General features: G+C 38.5%; 2 protein-coding genes and 1 long non-coding RNA gene across 5 annotated transcripts; 2 read left to right on the top strand and 1 right to left on the bottom strand.

Annotated features, from left to right (window-relative positions):
- Positions 1–4,171: 4,171 nt before the first annotated feature.
- LOC117961871 lies at positions 4,172–7,251 on the top strand. The gene is made up of 5 exons (XR_004660508.1): positions 4,172–4,432; positions 5,160–5,240; positions 5,382–5,416; positions 6,052–6,147; positions 7,202–7,251. It is a non-coding gene; the product is annotated as an uncharacterized LOC117961871 (long non-coding RNA).
- A 958-nt stretch (positions 7,252–8,209) lies between these two features.
- Positions 8,210–18,582, top strand: armc1l (armadillo repeat containing 1, like). Of its 2 annotated transcripts, none has more exons than XM_034900832.1 (7): positions 8,210–8,213; positions 15,585–15,761; positions 16,421–16,512; positions 16,708–16,891; positions 17,009–17,125; positions 17,335–17,409; positions 18,071–18,582. In XM_034900832.1, exons 2-7 carry the CDS (start codon positions 15,609–15,611, stop codon positions 18,263–18,265), a joined length of 816 nt encoding a protein of 271 aa, XP_034756723.1. In that variant the 5' UTR covers positions 8,210–8,213; positions 15,585–15,608; the 3' UTR covers positions 18,266–18,582. The 2 variants fall into 2 exon arrangements, with proteins under 2 accessions (XP_034756723.1, XP_034756722.1); XM_034900831.1 differs by lacking the exon at positions 8,210–8,213 and adding an exon at positions 15,071–15,181.
- Positions 10,050–15,002, bottom strand: mtfr2 (mitochondrial fission regulator 2). 2 transcript variants are annotated; one of them, XM_034900830.1, is made up of 8 exons: positions 14,850–15,002; positions 14,128–14,311; positions 13,790–13,894; positions 13,022–13,146; positions 12,142–12,350; positions 11,735–12,035; positions 10,696–10,879; positions 10,050–10,617 (listed from the first exon to the last, which is right to left on the bottom strand). In XM_034900830.1, the coding sequence occupies exons 2-8, from the start codon at positions 14,197–14,199 to the stop codon at positions 10,573–10,575; spliced, it is 1,041 nt and encodes a 346-aa protein (XP_034756721.1). In that variant the 5' UTR covers positions 14,200–14,311; positions 14,850–15,002; the 3' UTR covers positions 10,050–10,572. The 2 variants fall into 2 exon arrangements, with proteins under 2 accessions (XP_034756721.1, XP_034756719.1); XM_034900828.1 differs by lacking the exon at positions 14,850–15,002 and adding an exon at positions 14,581–14,606.
- Positions 18,583–19,298: the final 716 nt, after the last annotated feature.

A 19,298-nucleotide genomic window follows, 5' to 3' on the forward strand; every position in this document is an offset into this window, starting at 1 on the left:
AAATATTTTCCTTCAACAGCCTTGCCCTGTTTTTTAGATTAACACCAACAATACCTGTCCCATCTCTTTCTAGTAGTACGGTAATCTGCCATTGTATCTGATCTAAATTCAGATCCTAAACCTAATTACAGCCCAAAGTCTTGTGCTGCAGTTCAAGCAAACTCAGCACAGTACATTTAACAATTGAGGTCATCTATATATAATAGGCAGTAATGGCAATAATAGTTATAATCTGTGTGCATAGTGGACAAGAGTGAGAGGGGATGTGCACTATGCAGTGTTGTTGGTTTTGAGAAGCAAGAAGGCAATATGATAGACACCAGGTGAAGCAAATGACCTGATACACATACAGTAACACTTCATCTGTTACCTGTTATTACTCTATTATTATCTGTTATCTCTTATTACTGCACATAGTGTTAAATTTTACCCCTCTGCAGGAAGATAGCCATGAAATCGTTCCTTGACTAAAATAGAACACTGTTGTTTGCCGGTAGTAATAGGCAGTAATGGCAATAATAGTTATAATCTGTGTGCATAGTGGACAAGAGTGAGAGGGGATGTGCACTATGCAGTGTTGTTGGTTTTGAGAAGCAAGAAGGCAATATGATAGACACCAGGTGAAGCAAATGACCTGATACACATACAGTAACACTTCATCTGTTACCTGTTATTACTCTATTATTATCTGTTATCTCTTATTACTGCACATAGTGTTCAATTTTACCCCTCTGCAGGAAGATAGCCATGAAATCGTTCCTTGACTAAAATAGAACACTGTTGTTTGCCGGTTACAGGAAACGGGTGGATGGAGACAAACCAGAGACTGACTGTTCACTCATTCAGCCCACTGTTTTTTTACAAGACGCCGTCTTTCAAATGTTTCCCATTAGCTTTAGCTCTATACTCACATTATTATTCACCAAAACTTGCTCTTTAGTCAAACACTCGCTCTCATTCTCTCACTTTCTCAGCCAGTACATGTCTGTACACTGTAAGCTTTTCAACAGACAACAAGTACCAAGTGCTTACTAAAAAATCAAAAGCTAGACACTGGATATGGTAGGCCTACTCAATACGCAAGTAAAGACAACTGAACTATCTCCACGACAACAGAACAAACTCCATCTGCTAAGGGTGTTGGAAAGCTCCGGAAAAAGCTAGTAAGTGACTTGTGAGTGATATATAGTAGCTTAATAGTTTTTTCGTCCAATGGTTTCCAAGTTCAAGTACAATTTAATATCTTTACGTAAAAATACAAAAAAAGGGGAAAAGGAAGTTTGGTCGCTTTCTTCTTTTTTTTTTTATATAAGCACTGTAAACTCAGTGTGAAGCTGGGAAGTGGACCGGAAGTTAAGATTTTTCTTATAAAGTCACATTGCTGTATCTAAGGACAAGATGATGGTGACCTTCATGCACCACTATTTGTTTAACATATGAAAGTCACTGTTAAACGTAAAATAATAACTTCTCATCAACTCCTTTGTTTCACAATCAAATTTGTGCACAACCACTTTACCTGTAGGCTTCCTGTGTGTATATTAAGCTATATTATTAAGGGTTGACTGTAGTAAAGCTGTCAACACACTGACAAGACACACTGCAATAATACAAAAGGCCTATCACTGCAGCTTATTTGGCCTATATAAAGAAATCTGCACCAAAAAATGATGTTTGGTCAATCATAAAAAATACTACTAAACTCACTATACCTTTATCAAAACATGTTAGCCCCTGTGAAAATACCACCACAGTTATAGGTCCTATCATAATAACGCAATAGCACAAAGCAAAGGCTACACTAGGTATACTACAATCCGGTCATTAATATAACCTCTCTTTTGAGCACCAAATAAACTTTAAAAGGTCCTTAAAAACGTGTTTTTGTTGCCAGGCCTATTCCAAAACAACTGTGTGTGTAAACCCATGTCTGTGTCTTTCTGGAGACACCAGCCCGTTTAGCTGTAAAGTCACAGTCTACATACCTCGACCGTTAAACAGGACATTTAACCATCGTGGCCGCTCGTGGGTAGCAACTGAATGCGACGGAATCAGGCGCGTGCAGGAGCGTTTATCACGTCACGGGAAGAGCACGAGAGAACCGCATACAGCACTCGCCATAACTGTCCTCGCTGACACCCGTTTAAAATAAACTAACGTTAACTTTTTCATTCCGCGGTTATGTCTGACATTACATGCACTTTAAGGACTGCAGTATGTTTTTTTAGTTTTTTTAAAGGAAGGGTGAAGCTGTGCTTTTCTCCCGCTGCGCCTGTCCGCGTGCCGTGGTGACGAGCAGCAGAGAGCGCGGAGAGGGGACTGGTTGAAGCGTAAAAGGGGCGGGACTTGTGATCCCTGATTGTGTCAACGTCAATTTTATTTCCATAGTACATTTAAAAACAAAACCAACGTGCTAAACAGGGTCGATGTCAAATACATAAATAACAAGTGTAAATATTACACTTTAATAAAATAAACATAATGTTACTGTCCAGCTTGTATGCATGTATGTAGCCTATGTGTGTGTGTGTGTGTGTGTGTGTGTGTGTGTGTGTGTGTGTGTGTGTGTGTGTGTGTGTGTGTGTGTGTGTGTGTGTGTCTATACTCTCTGTCCAATACAATACAACCACTAGGTTTAAACAACAAAACAGTAATTTAACACACTGATGCGCCTCCTGTAGTTCCAATATCATTCAAATAGCTTTAAAGTACTTAATTTTGTTAGGTGAGTTGATAATTGTATTTTTGCAGTGTCTGTAAAGCCCTTACAATGTGGTTAGTGGCCATTAGGAACAAAAACTGCTCACACTCACATTTTGGCCACTTATGAACAGGGAAAACACACACACACAAAAAAGCTACATGACCAAAAGTAACCTATTATTACGTTTAAAGAAAACATTAAAAGAAACTAAATCACATCTATGTAATATATATATGTGTGTGTGTGTGTGTGTGTGTGTGTGTGTGTGTGTGTGTGTGTGTGTTTGTGTGCGCGTGTGTCTGAGTTAATTTTGAGGATGAGGATGTGTAGCAATTCCTTCAAAGGCCAGAGGAGTGGTGTTCTTAAAAAAAGAGCAAGGTGTCTGCAGATGCAAAAAGTGTTTAGAGCAAATACAATCTTAGGGAGGTTTTAATCAATATGATAAATTTTGTACGTGATAACCTGATCAATTTAAGCATTTTATGGCCTCATATACAGAAATACTTCTGTTGTACAACCATCCATTGAGCTACATTTATGTTTAATGTTGAGTAACGTCTGATTTATTTTTTAACACAAGCATTCAATCAGACAAACAAAAATACAAAATAATCATCTTTAGGCAAATTAGGCAAATTATGGCATATGTTTTTTTTTTATTTCCAATAGCTGGGTGTCAGAAAGTTAAGTCAGATGGCATTAATCAGCAATTATTATTATTATTATTGCAAACAGACATATGTACATTTGATGAGTGTCGTATAAAAGATCTTAAATCAATAAAAATAGACTTGACTTTTCTTTACCTGGTATCCATAAGCATAAGAAAACCTTTTTGTGTTATTATATTTAATTTCATAATTGAATAATGATTGATGAGAATAGCACTAATGTTATGGCTTAACCCATATTAACTAAACTCATTTATTCTAAAACTAGTTATAAATTAACTTTTCTCTGATGTTTAATGTAGAAACAATCTAGACTACAAATAGAAGCCTGCAGTGACATTTACAGACAATAATCCCAATTTCATATTAGTGCCTGTTTTTTGGAAGGGATTCTCTTTCACATCCTTAAAAAGCCATGTGATTTTGTGTGTGATCATAATCTCTACAATGGAATATTTCATTAGCCAATATAATACAGATCCTCTATTACAATCACGGATTAAGCTTTGTATGAATAAAACATTCCAGTTTTTTATACTTTTTAAAACCTCCCAAATTAAAAGTATGCTTATACACAACTGTACCCAATATAAAAAATGGCAGGAGTGGTGATTTTACCATATACTTTATATGCGTGCACTTTAGGATGTTTACCTTACATCATACGTTAAGCAGGAGGTGCTTAACGTTGCTAAAGGTGACGGTTGGCAGCTAGGTGTAACAAAACTGCAACACAGCATTGTTTTTTAAGTTTCCATCCTGTCACACACTATATATTGTGGTTTGTGGCCTCATATATCTGAATATCCTCGAGAACTGAAACGCTCACTTGATCATAAGTGGTGTGTAAAAGGGGAAAACAGACATTTGATTTCATTTTTGTTCATTACCACAGCAAGTAGTTGACTTCTTCTTAGTCTGTGAAATGATTTTAGATGTAATAATCCAGATGGTACATAGACAAAATCTTTAATATCTTTAACGAGGATGGATTATCAAGTACCAACAAGAAGAAAGGAAAAGTCAGTAACCCAGTGCACAAGTCTCAAGAAAAGAGGTATGATGGATTTTTGAGTTTTGGGGTTGCATGATTTGTCATCAGCGTATAGAAAATACTTTGTATTAGTTTTTTTTTGTTTTAGTATTTTGTGATGGAGGCTGAGAGGTATATTTTTCACAGTGATTTTTATATTAAGGTTAAAATTAACCTTAGTTTGTAAGAGAAATTAATAAGAGATTTTTCTTTCTGTAACAAAAAGTCAGACCTAAATGAATAACAGTTATGGGATATGACTCAGCAAGCAATAGGTTTGATGTAATTATTTAAATAGAGTTTTTTGACATTCTCAACATTACTGTACATTAGTTAAGACAATAGCAGGTACAATTTGCATCACGAACATGGCATGATGAACCCATGACCCTGTGACGTTTACAGTATGTTGTGATTAACAAAAGAAGGAAGACGATGTCTGACAATGAAACAAACCGTGTAAGTTAACATTTTAGACCAAAATGAACATACCTGTTCAAATCTTGGTAAAGAATGTGGAAAAACTGCAGCTCGAGAAGTTACTGTTTGTATTTGGAAGAGAATCGACTTAGTGAATTGATAGAATCAGAGTCAGGCGTGCTCAAACATTAGCATTGCTAGCATGTTGAAGGATTCAACATTCCACATTTTTCAAGTAATTTACTGTAAACGTGCTACAGTAGGGAATTATGTATTATGTATATATTAAACATTTTTTATTATAGCAACACATTTTTGATGATTTTGCCAGATTTCCATCGAATGTGTGCACAATGCTGATGGATTTCCTGGTGTGGTCATCTATGACGATAAAGCATTCCCCATTCAACAAGTAAGATTAATACCATTTCATTTGAAGTGTAAAATCAAAATCTCTATCTATATATATCTACATCTATTTATCTATATATCCTTTTAAAAACTTCATTTTCTGATCTGCATCTTGTCTGTTTTGTTTTTCTTGCATGGCTAGGATGTCATAGAGTGGCATGCTTCAGGCTCTTACAGGTAAGTCAAGGCAAAGCAAGACAATGCTTTACAGTGCTTTACATAGGACATTAAGGTATTATGACAAGGCACTAAAAAGATACAAAATAAAATACACAACTGAATACGGATAGCTTTTAAAATAATTATGTTGTAGCAAAATAGAGGGTTAAAATGAACTAAAATAGAATATAACATTAAACATTAAAGTAAAAATTACAGCGCTGTTTTTCTATGACAATCAATCCTTTAATTTGTGATATTTTTGAGGTGATAGCAGGCTTATTTTATAATTGACTTAATGTGGATGATAAAAATGTATTTGGTTTGTATTATTTGATATTAGCAACGGAAACTAAGCTCCCTATATATATATATATATATATATATATATATATATATATATATATATATATATATATATATATATATATATATATATATACATATACATATATATATATATATATATATATTAAAAACTGCTTGTGTTTTTAAAGCAGTTTCTACCACAACTAGAGTTAATGTGAATTACTTGTACACTTTGTTGATGCAACATTTGGACATACTTACTTTAGTAATATTCTTTTAGATATGTTAATACAGGCTAAACCTGTCCAATTTACTTATCTCTCTGTGCACCTGTTGTACTGTAGTTCTGTGCAACCTTTCCAAACTGCCCATGAAGACACTGAGGACCCTGCCACACTGGATAGGGATCCTCCAGAGACTGACAGTAATCCACGCCACAGGTAAAAATATATATCTTCTTTCATTCTACAGTTGCATATGAGGCCAGTATTATTTGAGGCATTTAACTGCTCTGATTAAATTCCAGCTCTCATTTCTGCTGTGCTTTTTCTTGCATACAAATTGCTTAAATCACCCATATTATGAAAAATAAAATAAAATCCCTTTCTTCTTTTGTCTTTGGTGCTTCCACACACATACATACTTGGAGAAAAAAAACTATCCATGCTGTTTTGAGTGAGATACAGTTTTCTGAATGTCCGCCTTCCGTCTCCGGGTGAGCTGTCCAAAATCTGCGAGGCTTTAGCGTCACTAGATGAGACGAGGTGGCTAACCGTAGCACATGCTAGCGTTAGCATGCTAGCTTGTTCTCAATGACAAAACACTGCTACAAAACACGCTAGTTCACCGTAACCTACAGAAGAACTACTAACATGTCCCAGTTCTGCAGGTATTCCACAAGCGCCCCTTGTTTAGAAAAAGTCTCCCAGCTAATGTTGCCTTGGACTGACCAAAGTTGTAAAAGAGTTATCTAGCTGATGTGATCTTACCTAACTACTGCGCATGTGCGACTCCTAACAAAGATAGTATAGAAATGAAATGTCTCACTCTGTAACTAAAACAGACCCAAACAGGACAGGATATGCAGCAATGTGCGGTACAACAAAATTATGTAAAAAAAAATAAAAATGAAACCATTTAAACTTATTCTGGAGCAACCTTAAAATACAATTATGAACCAGAAAATTAGAAAAATGGGCGCTTTTAAGTTGCGCAGTACACAGTTACGTATTTGACGATATGTCGGTCCAAAAAGAGATGTGGTGGAAAAGTATTTTTTTAGGGTTATTATTTAATACGTTTTAGCCAGTCCCTTTTAAATGTAAACATTTACCGTTAGGTCTTCTTATTTTTGCATGTATTCACTTTTGAAGGGTTTGTTCAAAGCTACAATGTATTACTGGTTGTTATAATTGCAATACCAGTGTTAAGATCAGTAGTTTTAAGTCATTCTTAACTTTTTCTTAACAAATTCTCTGTTGTACTTCTCCACAGTCTTTAAGAGGAAGAGGAGGCAAAGAGGATGACTTGAGGCATCTACAGCCTTAACAAAGTTCAACTTAGCTTTCTGATCAGTTAGTTCTTTATATTTTGTTTCTTGTCTTTGTCTGTTCCAAACTAATTGATACAGAATTGTATCTGTCTTACTATTTCCTCACTGGGAACAGTTTCCAGGCAACTGAGACTATGCTACATTTTGAGTTGCCTCACACTATGATTGACTATCCAGCATATGAAACACTGCTCTGGCAACAAAGTGTCCGGCTCACAGGTTTACTGTGTAATCTGGATGACTGAGTTAAACACACCTTCACTAAAATGGAATATAATATTTCCCTGTTGAATAACCGGAAATTACTGGCAGCAGGGTTATTATTTTCCTGTTATTTAAACATTTCATTTCTTTTTCATTTCTTTTTTTAAATGTAAAAAAAAAAAAACATTGAATACACGCACACCAAGCCTAACTTCATGAAACTCCTGGTCAATAAAGATCAATAAACAATAAAGCACTGTCACTGCTTGGACCAATAACCATTTTGTAAAATAAAGTACACTATGAGAATCTTTTGGCAAGTCTCGGGTCTGTCTGTCTGTCTGTATGAGAGAGATCTACGATTTACAATTTTTAATCCAAAATTATATCACATGGCTCGACCTAACAAAAGGTAATTTCAGGAACAGAGCACAGTAACACACTAACGTAACATAATAGAAAGTGTGATGAGATAAATTTATTGAAAGAACAAAAAAAGAATGACAAAAGAGCATGGAAGAGGAGTTCAGCATTCTAACTTGGAAAGGCAGTTGAGAATGAACATGAGAATACATTTCCCAAGCCTCCGGAGTCTAGAGCTGTTTAAACACATGTGTAATGTATACATCTAACTCACCATTTGTAAATAAAATCCCTCTGAAAGTCCACAAGCTTCCGCAGGAGGCTGGGCAACACATGAATTGACAGTTCTTCATTTTACCCCTTGGCAGCCTTTGTCCCTTTTTCTGGGTTCATGCCCACAAGCGCCTGAAACTCATTATACACTGGTTGAAAATCAAGTAATTCACACAGACTAACAGCACAACATATCCTAAACATGCACTATCTTCCTGCCTCTATGAATATTTTAAGTTGCACTAAAACTTTCTTTCTAAATCAAAGTTAATTGCTAAATCCCACAGCTAAGCCAGAAGAAATGCAGGTGTTAACAGCCATATATATTACCTCTGGATGAATTCAAGCGTGCAGGTGGCCTCCTCTTGGTACTGTAGGTTAAAGATGTAAAAACAGAAAAAGGAAAACGAAAAAAACTGCAGCACTGCCACAAAGGTGGACTGGACTTGGCCCTCAATGCTGAGGGCCAAGTCCAGTCAGTTCCTGCGTTGCATGCTTCTAAAACTGAAATTTAAGTTTTCATTTTGAATACTGAGTTTAGTTTGAGACCATTGAATTCACTACATACAATAGATGGGAGATCATCTGATCCTGCATCTGTTATTAAAATTAAAAACAAATGTAAACAAATTTCTTCAACTCAATGATAATCAAAAAAGCAAATGCCAATGTAATTAAATGAGAATAGCTGTACACTTAGATACTGCACTAGCCCAATTAGAAGTAGCTGTTTCAGCTGGATTTACCTCATTGCTAGGCTGAAATCAACGCATAAAATAGTCACACCAGCATTTCTGATAGCCCTAACAGCTATAATCCATCAAAGACAAGCAGCTGGCATGAAATTATCAAATAGAGTCTCCGACCTACTATCTAGGATCATAAACAGATACCAGTAAATTGATTTATCTTAGTTGTTAGTTATTTTCTGGAACCTGCTTTAACCAGACGTGGCAGTGAATTAAAGACATGAATAGAACGTCACACAAACTGGATTACGTGAATGCTACTTATACGTTATAGGCCTCCCCGTAAAAACTATACATGAAAAACACGATGTACTATAAAGATTCAGTTAAAGTCCTCCCAGCAGCATTTCAGGGCATAAAGTCAGTTGAGAGCAAAGAAAAAAAAAAAAAAAAAGTCAGCAAGTTAAGTTGAATATTCTTTGAATTACTGAATAAGTGACTTTTATAGATAAACAAGTTTCCACATATTCCTGTCCTTTCTCTGATTCCTCTTAAAAGCCTTTTCTTGGTCACTTGTAAGCTTAGCTCGAACAGAAGCACATTAGGTGAAAAAGTAAGCTAAGAGTAGAGAATAATAAATAACGCAACAATAAATGTTTAAAAAGATATACTTGAATTATTAAATAAAAAATATAAAGTATGCATAGCTGGCAGTGTGTAGCTGACACACTATTACCTTCTTTGTTTTTTATAAAATATATATAGGCTATTTAAGGTCCCTTTCTCTCCAAGTCTGAACATTTTCCTCACCTTTTGGTCCACATTTGGAGAAAAAAGCAAAGGCAGCCATCGGGATTAAAAAGGATCAATTCAACAACTGTCCAAAAAGAGAGAATAGTAGATATAGACTCCAGTGAAACACTCTACGTAGACTATAACCAACCCTGCCATGCGCAAGGCCAGTCGTCAGTGGTGTAAAGGACCACAGCTGCTCAGTTCAGTGACACGTCAACTACTGGGAGTTTTTAAAAGGCAAATACCAGAGTGAAACAGCGGGGTAAATACACAGCAGCAGTGCTTAATTTATGATGAACCTTTTTAATACCGTGAGATAGAGATACCTTTTTAAACAAAGCAACAACGTGTTGCAATCTTTGTTGCAGTTTGAACATTAAAGATGACAGTTATAAATTTCAACTGAAACTGTATTTGGACATAAATTCTGAAATATTAGAAAACATAAAAGACAAGAACAACATTTATCAGTGCACTTTAACAATTTAATAAAATAGAACAACCTGAAAGAGCAGTTGCATAGAATATAGCTGTTTGAATCTCAATACCCAATTATGCTTTTCACTTTTGGTTGAGGTAAGAATATATAAGGCCTCACAAAGTGACTTTAAAGACATTAAAGCAGGTAGCTAAAAGCTTCAGTGATGCCCGCTTAAATACATGATTGCATTTAAAAAGATCCTCGGTATAGGATTAACACTGGAAACAATACTCCACCGTACAAGAACAAATATCTGTACCAAAACCCTTCACAGCAACCGCTGTAACACAAATATACATTCAAGCCTCCCAACAAAGAGATACGTAACAGAAATTTGTTCACTGTGAGACACACACTCCTACAAGAGCAGAAGAATAGACAAACCAAAATAAAAGTGAAATGTAAGAGAGTAGCTGCAGTAGTAATCTGTTTGTGAGGCACATCCGTGAGTGCTGTAATTGGCTGATGGGATGTCTGACTTTGGACATTTTGGGGTCAGATCAACGGGTCAGACGTGCAGGCGCCCCTGACTGCGTCTGATGTGGAGAGGAACCTGAAAGAGAGGCATCAGATTAGTAGACGTGCCCACGGTGGTGGGATTGTGAGATGTGGGTGTCTATGGGAAACAAACCTTTGGGGTTTCTGGACTGCCGAACGGCGAGAGCTCTAGAGAGTTCTCTTTGTCGGAGGAGTTGTTGTGACGATGCTGGGCGAACTTTCTCTTTAGCGCTTCAGCGATGAGAGCCGCTGGGTCATTAAGCAACGCTGCGCCTCCCTTACTGCGTCTCCTTCCAGCTGGCGTCCCCCCTGGTGATCTACAAAGTACAGAAGGGACAGTGACAGGGACAATCTTTTGTTTGTTGTAGGTTAACACAGGAAAACAGGAAAACGAGAGCATTTTGCAACATTTAGCATATAAACCATCGCATTCTAGGACAGTGGTTCCCAAACTTTTTCTTTGTAAATACAAATATTTTTATTTACAAGTGTCAGACTGGTCCCATGAAATGGCATATTTACAACACGCCACTTGTGTCATTATTGGAATGTTATCAAGACGCCGTTTGGCCTCCATTGATTCACATTACCTTGCTTTGAAGTGGCGTAAATCCTACATGGGGAGATTGGTTGTGGTGGCGGATGGGTAGAACACAGGACCTTCACCCAGGAGAGCGGGGTTTGTGTCCTATGTGTCACTCTTACTTAACCCCAACCCCGTTGTTCTTTTCCAAAACCCACCCGCGGCTTTCTTCTCGCAACACGGCAAGACGACGACAACACGCCAAGTGGCGTGTATGTTTACGCCCGCTGTATACAGCGCGGACCTTCACGCGGATAGCTCAAAATGCGTACAGATAACATGCCACTTGGCTTCAGAAAGTCAGCGTGTGTGTTTACGCAAAGTCATGATACCCTGTTGTATATGTAATAATAATACATTTTATTTATAATGCACTTTTCATCAATAGATCTCAAAGTGCTACAGGTATAGGCATGTACCTACTGTATATGTTATTTATATATAACCTATTTTCCTATCTATATTTAATTTTATTACAGTGTTACACAGCTCTGTTTACACTTTACTACAATTTTGGGAACCAGTGTTTTAGGACAACAATATTGGTATAACTCAAACAGACCAATATTCTATCAATCCTAATGCCTACCTTGCCACTGAACGCAGTTTAACTTGATTCAAGTCCTTGAGGATATCCAGCATAGACGGGATCCCTTTAAAGTCTGAATCCCGGAGCTTGAGCTGACCGTTGTCAACGTTGTCGTTCGTCCTGCGTTGGCGTATCAGCTCTAATAGAGACATAGTCTTAGCCGAGGAGCCAGAGCAGGGAGGAGGAGGTGGAGGTGGAGGTGGAGGTGGTGGAGGAGCACCGCGAGGTGTGGAGGTGAGAGCTGGCGGGGGGGGAGGAGACATCAGAAGCATACCTACAGTATTCTGGGACTCTGACAGACCCAAGGAAACGTTGACAGAGCACAGAAAGGTTACTGTTAAATCGAGAGTTTAACATGCTAAAAAATGTGTGTGCGTTTTGTAATAAGAGGTCCAAAGAGTGCATACCTGAGGCTGGAGCGGCCGTAACGATCATGGCTATCTGAGCTTGTAGTTTGAGCAACTCGTTCTCCAGCGCCGTGATCTTCTTCAGGGCGTCGGGCTCAGTTGTCTGCCTCACAGATCTGTCTCCTCTCTGTGCTGTACTCTTGGCTGGTCCTGGGTATCTCACCACATCCCGATTTACGGTACTTGGCTTCTTTGGAGGTAAATGGTTCCTAATGAGAACACGCATTAGTTTTCTATTCATGTTAAACTGTCTGAAAAAATTCCAGGAATGCCCCTATATTTAATACACATCAGTGTACATAGTTGCCATTACCAACAGTTGCCCTTTTCCCACCTATACCGACCACGTTCAAACGTGTGTTTAAATTAAAAAAAAATATGTAGTGCTGTGCAGACATGCATTTATAAAGTGAATTAAGTGGTAGTTAAAGAAATAAACACTTTAAGGGTCATTTTGGACTGTTTCCTGTATGATCAAATTATGTAGTCAACTGTAAGTGCAGTTTGTCTCTGTAGTCCAGAAAGACTACGGCCAATTCAGTGCTTTAATTTGACGTAGATCAGTGTTCTCCCGCTCAGGAACACTGCCTACAACTTAGTTACCAGTTTACATTATGTGTGTGACTGCCTAGAGAAGGCGAGCCTTTAAGCATGCTTAAAGAAAAGAACAAAGACAATATGTATTTCATGTACTTATGTATTACAAACTTCATCTTTGACTCATAACTATTAATTAATTAAATATATGATCCACTAATTTGCTGTTATTAGGACAAAATGTATTGTCTGATGAACAGCAAATATGGTTTTGTTCTCTATAAATTTGCATTGGGAGACATTACCTTGACCGTGTTTGCATTGTGTAGATTTGTGTCCTCACCTGGTCTTGGCGAAGCTCTCCCCCTCATCTTCAAACACCCACAGGACATCAGCAAACGAGGGGATGGCAGGTGTATCCATGGTGATGTCAACATGGCCGTGTGGCCTGTAGGTGAGCAGAGGGATCTAAGGACCAAACATGGACAAGGAAGGATTACACACTGGGACCCTACAACTGTATGACATAAAAACCTGAGAAAATCACATTAGTTAGTGGGCTTATATAGGAACTTGCTTCTGCAGAAGAAGTATAAAGAGAAATGAGGAATGAGCATTACTGTAGAACTTACTATAGAAAGACTAGTGTCTTTGGTGCGTGTCAAAACAAAAAAAAGTTTACACACTACAAATGAGCACTTTAGCTCAGCTTAAAATACAGTATTGCTCCTGTTTAGGAAATACTATTTGACAAAGATAACATTTAAACACGGTCCCAATTTTTTTTTTCTGTTAGTGTTTTTATAAACAAGTGTTTTTAAAAAGCACATAGTTTCACTCGATTGGCTTTGTTGAATTTGACAAGATGATACCTTTATGTGACGCCATTTTGCTTACTTTCAGTCAACCATAAAATCAGTGTCTATTGTTTGCCTGTGTTTCTTGTGTGTTTACTTGTTTGTGTGTTTTTGCTGTTCTTGAAGAAAATGCCGCTGCTGTAATAAGGACATTTCCCTGTTGTGGGATGAATAAAGTATAATCTAATCTAATTTTTTTTAAAAGTCACTTTAGACAATCTTCAGTCTGATAGAAAACACAAGTATCACAGTACCTGAAAGTGGATGCGTGGTGTAGGGGTCAGTGGGAGGTTGGTCCCAATCATCCGCACAATACTACGATACTGACCGCACAGCTGACTGTCCCACACTGGAACCAGCTACAGGCAAGAACACACACACACACACACACACACACACACACACACACACACACACACACACACACACACACACACACACACACACACACACAGTTAAAATTAACATCCTTCCAACTCACTCAATCAGTAAACCTTTAGAGACACTACTAATGATACCCATACAAACAACTAGTAAACCCATGATATTCCTTGATAACATCATTATAACAGAAGTGTGTCTGCACACTCACCATGTCTGGAGGCACTCCAAAGTACTCCAGGACAACGCGTAGGACATGCAAAATATCCTCGACTAAAGACATTGGAAGGACTTTATATCTGCACCAGCTGATGACTGCAAAGCTCCTCTCTCTGCTGACTAACTTGGTAAGAGGCCAACACAGAATGGATGCCGCTAAGTCACATACTTTACACCTGAAACAACACAAAACATACATCACTTAGAAAATAAAACGGTACTTGAATCCCTAAACAACCAATCAAGCCAGAAATCTTAGTGCAGTTATGGACTCAGATATTAGGACGATTACAAACTATTGCAAGAATTTAAGAAATGTATGTATCTCACCGAGACCTAAACTTGGTCTCATCTTCAATACCGGATATTTTACAGGCCTCTCTGAAAAGTAAGTGAGACGGCTGCAGCTGATTCTGAAGGATGCTCAGTCCTCACCCAGAACTACGCAGACCACATCGGTCCAGTTCTCAGAGCGACCCTGGCTTCCTGTGTCGAAGAATTTATTTAAATAGTAGTATTTTCTAATTCTTATGTTTATTTAATTTATCAATTTTTTTTAGTATACATTGTATTATTTTAGAATACTCTCATAAGTGTTATTGTATATTGTCTTATAACCCCCGCATTGGGTCCATTTAGAGCTACATGGCTCATCAAATATACACCGCGGTACCAGGAAACATGCGCGATAAGCAGAAGTATGTGTGAACTTACCGTGGACTAAAACCTTGCTAAAACATTCCTTTGTAGCTACATTTGTCCGATGTCTTCATAATAACTGATGATATTGTAACTGCAGATAAACACTAGGAACGTGCAGCTTTTTCCCGAGCTCACGCGTCCAGGTAGCAGCCAAGTCTGTTAAGTCAAATAAAGCTGCAGCAGCAAAACCTCCTCTGATTGGATGTAGATGCAGAAGTAGTATGATGAGCCAATAGGAGTGGGCGATCATGCAGCGGAAGCAACGGGTCGTTGACCAATTGCGTTTTACGAAACCTACAACCACGAAATTTGTATTTTGGTACACGAGCTACATCTTCTCCTGGGTAAGTAAACTTCGCAATTATCGTACATTAATCACATGTATTGCACTTTCAGGTATCTTATATTATTACACGATACAGCAGTCACGCAATGATATGTTCCAACGGTGCAATGAAACAACGGAAAATGTCGTTTTCTTAAGTTGACGATATTCTTCACGTTTAAAAAGTAGCTAATGTTAGCGTTAGCTTCTTTAGCTAACCACAACGTTCACGCTAGCGCTACGACTTGACGTGACAATTTGTGCTGTCAAGCTAACGTTAAAACCGTACCTTTATGTTCCTATCTTAAAACATACATTAGTGTAACGTGGCCTAAATCATCTGTTGAATTGCATTAACGTTAGTTCTAGCTATATAAACAGACATAACTTAATAACTTGAACGTTTCCACTCTCGCTTGCAGGTCTGGCAACCTATATTAACAAAGATGATGGGTGCACTGTCGGTGGTGAGTCAGCTGCGGGACCTGGCCTCTGAGCCGCAGAACCGAGAGGTGATAGTCCAGGACCAGGGCTGTCTCCCCGGGCTGGTTCTCTTCCTGGACCACCAGAACCCAGACGTGCTACTCGCAACTCTTCAGGTGGGAAATAGAGGGTGAACTTTTGCCGTTTGTGTTTGTACTACCCTTCTGCTAAATACACATAAAAAGTATGTCGTGTTTTATGTAAGGATACACATGCCAAGCGAGGTGTCCATGATAGAAATGAATGGCCGATGCTGAGGCCAGCACATGGAAGTATCATTAATTACCTGATAATCGACATATTTAAGGGTCGTAACCTGCTTATATCAGGGTCACTTACCAAACAACAGGTTTTTGACACAATTCAGTTATATATTCATGTTTTTGCTGTTAAAAAGTTTGAATGGCTGTGAAACAAAGTAAGTTCAGAAGAGGAGTAGAATCTTCTTGCAGCTGGTGTGTACGCGTCATCCCGTGGTTCATAGGAAGAGGTTTTAAAAGACTACTCGGTGTACATCAGATAGTAATAATTTTTCTTTTAATCTAGCACCTTTTTTATAATGGAAAAGAGTCAGTTTCGTTGGAACTACTAAGTAGATGTCCTGTGTCACTTTTTAATGGACACCCGCAGCCAATCAGAATAGAGTATTTACCCAGACCACGGTAAATGCGCATGTTTACTAAAGATAAATTGTAGCGTGTTGGGTAGATGGGTGTACCTGTTTGAACAAATACAGTGTATATTTCAATCCCTTTTGGCCTTCCTTTGTCCTCAGACCCTGCGCTACTTGGCTGAGTTGTCCCCCAACATCTCCACCATGAAGAATGAACTGGGTATGATGGTGAGCTTGGAGAATCTAATTGAGAGGTGAGATGATGGTTATTTCACAGGATCTTGTTTATATTTATTTATTTGATCTAGTTATAGGTTTATGTAGAATGTTTTCAGTCACCCAACACATAGGGTTAAATAGCCTGATGAACAGACTGAATTGCCACTTTATTTCACTTCAGTCATTTAAATAGCAAAATAAAGTATAAATATACATATTTCTCCATATAGGGAGGGCCTGTCTGTTGACATTACAGCCTTGGCCAAGGAGGTGTTTGACATTCTGAGTGCACCTGCTAATCCTGTGCCACGCACACCTGAGCGGGAGAGGAGAAAGAAATCCCAGTTTTTTATCAACTCCACCAACAAGAAGGCCAAGTCTGTCACTCTGCACATCCAGGGGCTGGATAGCACTGTGAGTAGGGTAACACAACCCGCACACTTAGCCACACACTAACATATACGCTCCTATGCATGTCAGTGCAGATTATTATTGCCAGTTTAACTAATACAGTCTCCCTCAATTATGAAGGACCAGCGAGGCTTGTGTGAGGAGGCTCTTCTGAAGGTCAGAGGAGTGATCAGCTTCACCTTCCAGATGGCGTCCAAGAGATGCACCGTCCGCATCCGCTCAGACCTGCCCACCGAGGTGAAACCCAGAGGCAAACATTTGCTATCAGTGTCTGCTTGGAAAGCAACCGGCCTCCTAAAATATTAGCTTATATCTCTCGTCTTATTGACGATTTATATTCTAGCATTATGAAAGCCACTGATTTACACATTGGTGCAGAAATCTGATCTCCGGATGATGTTTATTAATTCCAGTCACTTCCTTCCCTGATGTTTCTTAAATTGCAGAGTCTGGCATCAGCCATCGCCGCCACTAAGGTGTTGTCAGCCCAGCAGGTGGTGAAGAACGAGGCAGGGGAAGAGGTGAGTGACACACCAACCCCATTATAAGCCGTCGGACAGTTTGGCGAGGTCAGTGACTCAAGTCTGTTCGGTGTGTTCCGTGCCGTCGTCAGTTGGAGGAGCCGTCCGCCTTCATTTGGGCCCATTTGACATGTTGAATTGGAAGGCGGGCATTCGATCTCGGTGACCAATCTGACTGGTGGAGTGCTGACCCGGAAATGATGAGCGGGATGAGCATGTCTAACGCCTCGGAAAATCTGACAAATCTTTTAAACTGAACTTTGTCGATCTGAAATCAAGACAGATTCATCAACTGCATGGCCGACTTCTCCTTAATGTTTTCAGAAACACTTTTCGGTGAACTATTTTTGTAAAATATGAGACTATATTCTGAACGAGCCGCCGTGATGGTCTGGCTTTGAAATTCCGGAGAAGCCAGACCCAAGTGACGTGTTTGTCCAATCAGCTCCCGGTTTTCATTTTTTGGGCGACAATACAGATGAGCGCCACCTGCTGTTATGGAGACTTATTGCGTCTCACGCATGCGCAGAACGTGCACGCTCAAGTTGATGTCAGAGCCCTTAGAGAAAACATTTTGACTATTTGCATATCCATACGAGAATAACCAACAACTGTGAGTTCACATTGAATTCTTTAACTTCTTTCAAATGGTTTTCTTCAGGTTTTTATCCCTCTGAACCCATGTGGTGGGGAAGTGCCGCAAAACTCAGCTCTACCAGACTACCTCCCAGAAGAAGAAGAGAGCCCAGAGAGGGAGGTCGACAGAGCGGTTTCCCGCACCAAAGCTAAGGAAGATTCTAATGGAAGCTGGCTCAATGCTGCCGCCGGTTTCCTCACCAAAACCTTCTACTGGTAATCCTGGCGGAGTTTAATTTCCTGAGATCCAGTGATGCAAAGTTGTGCTAAAAGACTGCAACTGCTTTGTAGTTTGAATGAGTGGACATCACCGGCTGTTGGCACACCAAAGGCCTACATCCTGGCAGTGTGTGCATGGTCTGGACTTCACCAACTTGCCATCAGTTTTCGGAAAAACACATTGTCAGCGTGCAAAAGCACTACTGATTTTTTTGCTCTTATCTGGTTACTAATGGAAAATCACACACTTGAATATCTTGTCTCTGGACTTGCATAATGCGGTTTCCTATCTAGTATTTTCAAATGTAAATATTTTCTCCTAACATGTAAAAAAAGTTTAAAGACTTTCTTTGCTACATTTCTACACAGATGGAAAAGCATTTTCTGTATATCATGTTTGTTTTTAGATGTTTTGGTTTATGCTAAAATAAATCTGTACTTGTAAAGTATGTTTTCAATGTGCACAATTCTGTATTTTTATCAAATAGGGCAAAATTATTGCAATACAACATCAGTGAATAGGTAATCAAGTTAAAGTTTTATTTACAGCTGCAACAGTGATTAGAGGTTTACAGTGGTTCAAAGATCTCATCCCACAGCCTCTAATGAATTAAAGGGCTTGTTTTTTAAAGCATTGTCAGTCTTAGCAAAATATATCTTATATACTTTTAAACATAGTTAATAGGATACATTTAATGTAATTTACAAGCAAGTTACCTTGAACAGCATGCTACGTGCTACGTTCAGAAACCAGCACTACATTACCAAGACACAAGTATCTTTCCATTTTGGTGGTACTGTAAGATTTGAGGAGTGCAAAGATCCAAACGCTAAGAGCATTACTGGAAGGTTGTGTAAAATATGGAAGTGAAAATCCCAGACGTGTAATGGTTGCCTTTCAGAATTTACTATAATCCCCTCCTATCTTTAATTATTGAAAAACAGTATAAAAAGGACCAAATGTTTGACATTATAGCTCGCAAATGACATAAAATTTCTTCATAAGATTTCATCATTTTAATGTAAATCAAATG

Source organism: Etheostoma cragini, chromosome 18 (assembly GCF_013103735.1).
Source record: "Etheostoma cragini isolate CJK2018 chromosome 18, CSU_Ecrag_1.0, whole genome shotgun sequence".
NCBI classification, from domain to species: Eukaryota; Metazoa; Chordata; class Actinopteri; order Perciformes; family Percidae; genus Etheostoma; species Etheostoma cragini.